At 37.0% G+C, this 8,780-nt stretch overlaps 1 protein-coding gene across 2 annotated transcripts in view; it reads right to left on the bottom strand.

Annotated features, from left to right (window-relative positions):
• LOC135596218 (3-phosphoinositide-dependent protein kinase 2-like) overlaps window positions 1-8,032 on the bottom strand; it is a 9,547-nt gene extending 1,515 nt beyond the window's left edge. For both annotated transcript variants that reach the window (XR_010480867.1, XM_065088222.1), the window contains exons 1-8: window positions 7,429-8,032; window positions 4,438-4,618; window positions 4,251-4,303; window positions 4,069-4,170; window positions 3,889-3,994; window positions 3,728-3,806; window positions 2,434-2,599; window positions 1-17 (exon numbers count right to left, since the gene is read on the bottom strand). The exon at window positions 1-17 is cut by the window's left edge and continues 118 nt beyond it. Coding sequence is in view for 1 of the 2 variants with exons in the window: in XM_065088222.1 (XP_064944294.1) it covers window positions 1-17; window positions 2,434-2,599; window positions 3,728-3,806; window positions 3,889-3,994; window positions 4,069-4,170; window positions 4,251-4,303; window positions 4,438-4,618; window positions 7,429-7,635 (911 nt within the window). In the remaining variant the exon portion in view is untranslated. The remainder of the gene's footprint in view (window positions 18-2,433; window positions 2,600-3,727; window positions 3,807-3,888; window positions 3,995-4,068; window positions 4,171-4,250; window positions 4,304-4,437; window positions 4,619-7,428) is intronic.
• Window positions 8,033-8,780: the final 748 nt, after the last annotated feature.

Below are 8,780 nucleotides of genomic sequence, written 5' to 3'. Positions count from 1 at the left end.
CTACTGGGTTCTATATCCTGTAATGGAACTTGGATCAAGAGAGGAAGCTATATCTTTTCAAACATTAGAAATCAATATACCAATTAAATCTCTGCAAACTGCAAGAATCATCATAAAGGTTCACAACCAAGAAAACAGGTTCTCCAATTAGCAAAACCTTCACAAAACCAAAATGAAAATTTGCAAAAAAAAAAAAAAAAAGCTATTTAAGCTATCAGGAAAATATCCATTGGTGAAATTGGCTATGTGCACATTATCCCATCACAACCATTAGATAGGAAGTGGGAATGCCACCGTGATGCAGTAATTCTAGAGTTGAAAATATTGTAACTAAAATAGAAAGAATGTGTGCCCCTCAATACCTTGTTTCTGTGGTCACCCAAGCCTAATTAGCAAATATTTTTCTGATGCTTCTCAAATAATTAATCCTATTTAGAAACTTCAATTATATGTTTGAATCATTCCACTTATTTGATTTTTCTTCTATATGTCGTAAGAGCAACTAAATCTGTCTCCTCTTCTAGATGCCTCCACAAAAAATTGAATGAAAAATTAATAACACTATCATAGCTCTGTTGCAGTTGAAGATTGCTATGTTTAATACTTGAGTAAATCCACTAAGTATGTTACTGGGTCCTCTCAGACAGTAAACCATCATGAAAATAAAGATATTTCAAGAATAGGCAAGAGTTTGTAATGCATCATTGCACAGAAATGCATTTAATTGAGTCTCACATAAAATATATTCTATATCTTGTCATTTTTTAGACATATATTCTTGCTCATGGCTACAGAGGGAGCTGTGTTCCAGGCATACAACAATTACATGTCGTGTCATCCTCAACAAGAAAGAAGGTAAAGGGAAAATAATTAATAACTAGCCCTTATCAATGTACCAAAACAACATATATTCACAAAACTCAAAAGATTTTAGACAGTTTGAAAACAGCATTTTTTGGCTGGGAAACCAGAGGGCAGAGAGTTTTCTCATATTGAAGTGACAAGCTTTACATGGATTCATAAATATGTGGTTCCAATCAAATGGTTCCATGAGAAAGAAAAATCTTAGTCCATCTAGTAAAAAAGAAACACATTTTGGACAATTCACAAATATGTGATTCTAATCAAATGGCTCCATGAGAAAGGAAAATCTTAGTCCATCTAGTCAAAGAGAAACACATTTTGGACAGATTAAGCACCCAGTCCCCTAAACTACTGTCCACTCATCAAAATAATGTGCCTATATATGCATGCAAGAGTAATGCATCTTAATTAACTGCCATTTCATCAAAAAATAAGTGAACAAACATGTGGTAAGCCTGTGTTGCTACTGACTCAAGAGGAACACATTATACAGATTGAAACCAAGGGAGATAATGATGGTCATTGTGTCAATCACAACAATATAAGGGTAGTGCTTTAAAACAAAATTTGAAGTTTATAACAATAAACTTGAGCAAAATCAAGATATTTAAAAACCATGGTAAGTGGATCAGAGACTGAATTGCAAAATATGGTTGAGGATCATGAATAGTTATTACATCTATTCTACTGTGTCTATTGTGGAAAAACCATACATGCAGATAACTTTTCTTAGCTCCCATGCTGAGACACAATCAACCAGCTTGTTGTTAGATTTGTTTCTCATATAAAATGGAGATCATGTGATAAAATGGTATAAATGTTTCCTCCAAATTTCTACTCTTTCTAACAGATTGCTGTTGCTTTTGTTCCTCGTGCAATACATGGGCCCTGTTTCAAATATTGACACAACTTTTATAATGTTGCAGTAGTTGTATTGAATTTATTCATTATATTTAACCTCACAAAGAAGTCACACAGGTTGATACAATCTAGAAAAACAAAGCAAGTAGTCTGCTTGACTTTGCTGCCTCAGCAATGTGCTTAAACTGGTAGTTGGATTAATACAAAATAATACAGCTCAAGAAGCTTATTTGTAAATCGAGTCTTTGTCAATTCCATCTATACACTCCATTTCTCTTATTTAATTTATTTTTTAAAGACAAAGAACAGGTAAACTTGTACAACTAATTTCATTAAGAAAATGAATGAGTACAACCATCTAAAAACCAATTAATTAAACAAAGTTCCACTTGAGCACTAAATTTGTTGACATGGACTAAAAAGTTAAGTGATTGCCCAAAATTGTAAAACTCAGAGGATGCTAATACAAAGACATTCAGCTACCAGCAAAGGAATTATCAGATACCTGAGATATCTAATCATAACATAGTTTCTGTAATCAAACCAGGACACAAACTTTTCGCAACCATAACAAATTTGTGAAACCAAATAAGTTCTGATGTCATACAAATCAAATACATGAGTTCACTTAAAACATCCTGAAAAGAATAGAAAAAATTTGATCAAAACTGATCATATAGGTGTTGCAGAAAACTGATTGTTGCATACCAATAACTTATCAATAAGGTCCTTTGCTTCATGTGAAAAGTACTCAGGAAACCTGAGGTCTCTTGCTATGATTCTTTGGAAAATAAGCCATTCACTAGCATCTTTAAAGGGAGATGAACCAGAAAGCATTTGATATAAGGTGCATCCAAGGGCCCAAAGGTCGTTCCTGGTAAAAGCTACCACATATCAGAGAATATTGAAACAGTACTTGCATGAAAAAATGGACATATAAATCCATCATGAGGTGATTTAGTATGTCTTGTTCCCTTCTCTTGAACTGCAAACTTCTCTCCTAACAAACATGCTTTCATGAACTGATCATCATGTTCATCTTCAGGCCTACCACTAGATCTGCCTATGAATGCTCTTGATTGGATATATTTGCTAAATAGGATTTCTGTTTTAAACTTAGCAACTTATTACCAAGCTTTTCCAAGCCTCTCAATATTTAAAGCTTCATGAAATGAATAAAAAACCAAAATAGTATTCATCCTTGAAATTCACAGAGATGAATTACACTTCCAGACAACCAACCTCCCAGTTATGTCAATCATGGCTGTCAGAACAAAGCCAGCTTAAAATCAGTAGTTAGATTCAGAAACACAGAAATGCAGATCTACATCATGAAGTGCTCTCCCACAAGATGATAGACTTTCAAATTAGAACACCATAGTTTTACTAAAATGAGCATCACCCCAGTGAGATCCCTTCCATCCTACTCGGAAAAAAAATTGGACTGTGCTTGTTGTACTCATATTACTAATCTATCAGTTAACTATGAGGTCTGTGAAAAGAAGACTGTAGAACATCTGCCTGAATAGTTCAACCGAAGTAAATAAAACAAATAAAAAAAAAAGAAATGGTCAAGTTCTGTACAGCCACCAAATCAGGGGTACACTGACCTGCTAGGTAGTATGTCATAGAATCCACTTGTTGAATTGTTCATGACATATAAGTCAGAAATTAATAGTTTTTAAATGATAAATAAAAAACACTATAACATTGAAAAGTTCAAAAGTGACAAAAAAGGGGTTTGATTATTATTTCTAAGAGGTACACCACTTAAAATGGTCTATGTAATGGCAATGAAATTGTTGCATACAGACACAGACACACACACACACATAGTGTGTGTGTGTGTGTGTGTGTAAGTTACTCACTCTGTCACTTCTGACTTCTGTTGCATATGGTCATACGTAAATGGACACACACAATAAAGTAATCAAAAAATAATCAAACTATAAGATAAGAGGGGGAATTTCACATTTAACATGGAGGCTAAGAGTTTCCTTACCCAAACGTTGCTGGAGAAGAATTAAGAACTTCTGGAGGGACATATGCAGCAGTTCCAACAAAAGTACATGCTTTTTCATCTAAAAAGTAGAATAAAAAATAAACAACTAGTACTGATCTATAACCTGGAAAGAAAATTTTTTAGACATTTTATAACCTTACTTGCTGAATTTGGAAGAACTGTTATCTGACTATCCCTGGTGGGCTTCACACTGCCAAAGTCAGCAATTTTTATGTGTCCATCAGTTGTCAATAGTAAGTTCTCTGGCTGCATCAACCAATATAGCTTAAGTGATTATGCATAAAAAGGAACAGAATAAGACTTGCATATCTGCTGTTGACCTTGATGTCCCGATGAATTAATCCGACACCATGAATATATTCTAAAGCATCAACAACTTCAGCAAAATAGAAGCGAGCCTCAGCCTCAGTTAAATGCCCTTTCTGCAGCCCACCAAATAAAATAGTTTGGTGAGCAAAGAAAACATTTAATAAGAAGAAATGCTAAGTCATTCAAAAACTACCCTGGTTATTTGGTCAAATAGCTCTCCACCTTCACAACACTCAAGTGCCATGTCTTCAAAGTAACATCAACACATGCAAATGTCAGAGATCATATAAACTAACTTCAATCACTTATGACACAAAGAATACCAACAGATGATGTGAAACTTCTAGCCATGGCTCAAAGCATATAAGATACAGACTTACAAAGTGAGTAGGCATCTTGAAACGTAAAACACAGCCCGATTATGCCAGGATGATCTAACTGATCAAGTACTATACGCTCCATCTTTACATAAGATACTTTATTTTCTTTTGCTATGAACTTCTTGTCCATAATTTTCAAAGCATAGACATTTCCTGTATCCTTCTTCTTTGCCCTGACAACCTGATAAGGAAGAATTAGACATAAAAAAACTCTTTCTAAAACATGATCCATTAAAGAAATAAGAATAAACATGCATAGAAAATACTATTCGATGTAAGTTCAATAAGGAAACCAGCAAAAGTGTCACAAGTATAAACTATATTTCCTATACTCTCTCAAAGTTGATCAGTATCTTTAGATATAAGTGCTTGTGGGTATCCATCAGCTTCTGTGCCAACCTCAAAGCATTGGTGTCATCAAGAAAATCTCATTTAGAAGAAGCACAAAGCAAAACTTAAAATACCAGCCACCAAGTCTGGATGCATGTATCAGACGGTGACCACCATGAAGTAACTGACATAATCTTAAATGGAATTTGGAGAAGCATCTTTATTAAGAGTGATTTTCAGATAAATGCATGTTCTCATATGGAATCTTACTATAGAATTCCATCACATGTTCTCCTTGAAGAAAAATGAACAATGTATGCTATAATTTGGAGAACCATCTTTATTAAGAGTAATTTTCAGATAAATGCATGTTCTCATATGGAATATTACTATAGAATTCCATCACATGTTCTCCTTTAAGAAAACCGAACAATGTCTGCTATAATTGTTGAAACTCTGTAATGTCCAAACAACGTCAACAACAACAATTATCGATTACTAGTGCAAGAAAATTGAAAGCAATTCAGTTCAAGAATTGAAAAAGAAAACACAGCCCAAGAAGTAACTGTGTGCAAACATGAAATACCAACAATTTGTACTCTGTGAAATTGCAAAATGACACCAATGTTATGTGCAATCAAATTTCACCAATGAGCCATCCTAGTTGATACCAATCTAGGATTATGACTCAACATTTGTAGAGACAACATGTGTCAAAACCAGAAAAGGTAAACAAATGGTGCAGTGGTGTACTTGTATAATTATGTTCCACAGGAAAGATCACTTCTAGGGTGACCCAGTGCATGTGGCTCCCTAAAAAAATGGTGGGGTCAATGTATATAACATTATCCTTGCAAGCAAATTGCCATGAGAGATCACTTTTCTTGATGATAAATGACTACAATCATGAGAAGTTTAACTAGAGAGAGAAAATGAGTTTTTCATAAGATGACAATATAGTGCTTTACCTTATGACGACACATAATAAAGAATATATAATGGAATGATCTAATCATCGTGGAAACATCAGCTCAAGAGTCTCATTCCTGTACATGTCTAGATATTGAGGGCTTTTACTTTGAAAGAACAACAATCTATTTCCATATTTTTATTCTCGTTTTTCATCTTTATTTCTGATTCACTTCTCCATGAAAAGATGCTATGCATTCACTTATTGAAACTAAAACAATTTCCATGATGGCCCTTCATCCTCCTAGACAATGAGCTCTAGGGTCTAGGCGGCCACTATCTCAACCAATTGCTCATCATTTCCCACTAACAAAGTTGGATATTTCCAGGAGGGAGGTAAAGGAGAGGTTCCGAACCCGCCAGTCAAACAAATTGGAGACAGACTAGGACAAGACAAAGCAAAAAAATGTTTATAAAGGCCATGTGCCTGAAATCATACTGATTATAGCAAGGACAAATAATTGAGGAGCAGAGGAGGGTAACCCATGTAGTAATGGGGTAGAAGTTGGGGTGACAATGAGGTCAAGGAGGGTATGGAGGAGGTTCAGCCAAGAAGAGAGGAAAGTAACTTCTTACATAGGCATAGGGAGGTGAGGAAGGAACAGAACCAATGACATTAGTAGAGAAGAAGTTGAGGATGTCAGAGAAACGGAAGAAGGGTACACTACAGAAAAGAGAGTACGCTACAAGAATCAGGGATTAAGAGGGTTTCATCAAGAAAATAGTTTTCTAAAGTCCACTTGAAATTAACCAACAGAAAGCCCATCTTTCTAATAAAATTGTTTCATCTTTGTATGACAAGAAACATTCTACAAATTTTTTATTATAAAAATATGAAATTTGAAAAATTCCAATTTCATTTCTCTTTGGTTTGCCAAAAATATACATTGTTTCGAAATCAAACTTATGCTTTTATTTACCACATATCTGAAATTTCATAAGATAAATCAAGAAAAAAAGTTGAGCCATTGACATTGAAAACACGACCATCCAAAATATACTTTGCTCGCTCCGGATGAGCCCAAATGCATTGGCATTAAGTGTGGAAGAAATAAGCGAAAAAAAAAAGGAAGAAATCAGTAAGGACATTTTGGAATGTTGGCTCTTTCTAAGAAAATCCTTTATTCTAGATCCTTTACAAATCCAGGAGTGTGAACAAATGACTACTGCATAAATCAGGTAAATTATCTACGATTGGTTGACCATCTGTGTCCCAACTGCCCGATACTTGACTGTGAATCCTACGATTGATGGCATCTAGTACTGTGAATTTTATATGGGGGTGCCTCGACGTTACCACAACTCCCACTTACCAATTCCCCTTGTCCATTGATCAACAAGCAGGCTCAAACCTCTTTCCTCATGCAGTCACATCTAAATCAACAAGGACCAAGTATCTCAATCCCTTGTACTTCTTCGGGACCACCAGGACCTCAAAAGATCATGTCACCATCACAAGCGATCACTGTATGACCATGGCATTCCTCTTCTTTCTCTTTCATTTTTTTCTTGTTTTTCTATGATAACTATGGAGTAAATCTCCATGTTTCCATACCGACTCAAGCTACAAAGAAGACAACTGCACCAAGTCATAGCATAATGGCTAAATGGAGGTAGAATAACAGGTTTAATAAGAGAGATGAGAGGAACAGATCATGAACGTGATCGAAATAGAAAGAGGAAAGATCAAACCTTCGAGTAGGAGCCGACGCCAAAGATCTTCCCCAGCTCGAAATCGTCAATCGTGAAATGTTCCTGCGGCGCCCTGAAGGTAATGCTGTTGGTCCTCTGCACCGTCTTGCCGCCGCCGATCCCGGCCGGCGACGGCTGCTGCAATCGGAGCTTCGCCTCGAAATCCCTCTCCATCTCCTCCCCACCGCCACCACCGACGGCCATCATCCCCGCCTTCCAACCACACCGCGGCTATCTACCCACCGATCCGCATCCTTCCCTCTCGGGGCGAGAGACGAGGGCCCGTCACGGCCTCCGAGGACGGGGGGCGGTCAACGAGGACCCGCGAATCATCGGATTCCCCTCCTTTCCTAGCCCGCCTCTCTTTGGCCCCGCCTTTGTCAACTCTTCCTCTGATAAAAGGGGGTAAAAGCTAGGGCTTTCGCCTGCCACCGCCGCAGCCTTAAATCGAACCTTTAGAAGCCGCCCCGAGGAGGAGATTTCGAGTTAAAAATCGCACCTTTTTGGTCACGGCTCTGTTAAAAACAGGGATTTTGAGGGATGGAGAGGAGAGGAGAGGATTTGGAGATGGGAATTGGAGGACGGAGGAGAGAATAGAGAGAGGAGGGGGGGGGGAATGGATGGAGGGAGGGAAGGAGGGAGGAGGAGTTCGCACATGGCGAGCTAATGGTGGGTGGAGACTCCATTTAATTAAATTAACCTTTTTCTTTTCTTTTTCTTTTTTTTGGGTGGGGCCCAATAAACTGCGGTAAACGAACGGTTGGAAGTGGGTACATAACGAACTCCTTTTTATGTGAAAAGCAAAAGCAATAAATGGCATAATATTTGTTAAAAAAAAAAGTAACGATAATTTATTAAGAAAGAAAGGATCATCATAATTAATTTTTTATTTAGAAATTATCCTCCATTAAAAATTTATATGGACCGCTCCTCTGTCTGTCTGCTTTAATTTTACCATCTTAACCTAAGCCAAATCTTACCGATGATTAATTTGCTCCTCCTCAGCCTCTCTCTCTCTCTCTCTCTCTTCGTTGGACCCTTTCCCTCGAGCTAAATCTTACCCAGGCGATGATCAATTTGCTCTTCCTCAGCCTCTCTCTCTTTCTCTCTCCAGTGGTAACTTACCGAGACGATGATCAATTTGATAATTGATCAGTAGCTGGTTCGATGAGTTAATAACTTACCAAAGGGGATGATCAATTCAGTAGCTGGTTTGAGAGAATGATCAGCCACACTGGTATTGAGACGCAATCCAGACTCATACAAGAAGTAAGAGTGAAAAAAACCTTTTTGCAATGGACGAAAGCCTGATAGAGCACTATCCATTGGCATGGCTTTTCCTGAAAGTTAAT

Source organism: Musa acuminata, chromosome BXJ1-2 (genome assembly GCF_036884655.1).
Source record: "Musa acuminata AAA Group cultivar baxijiao chromosome BXJ1-2, Cavendish_Baxijiao_AAA, whole genome shotgun sequence".
Lineage (NCBI taxonomy): Eukaryota > Viridiplantae > Streptophyta > Magnoliopsida > Zingiberales > Musaceae > Musa > Musa acuminata.
The sequence above is the reverse complement of the archived record's forward strand: the minus strand, read 5'-3'. Positions and strand labels throughout refer to the sequence as shown.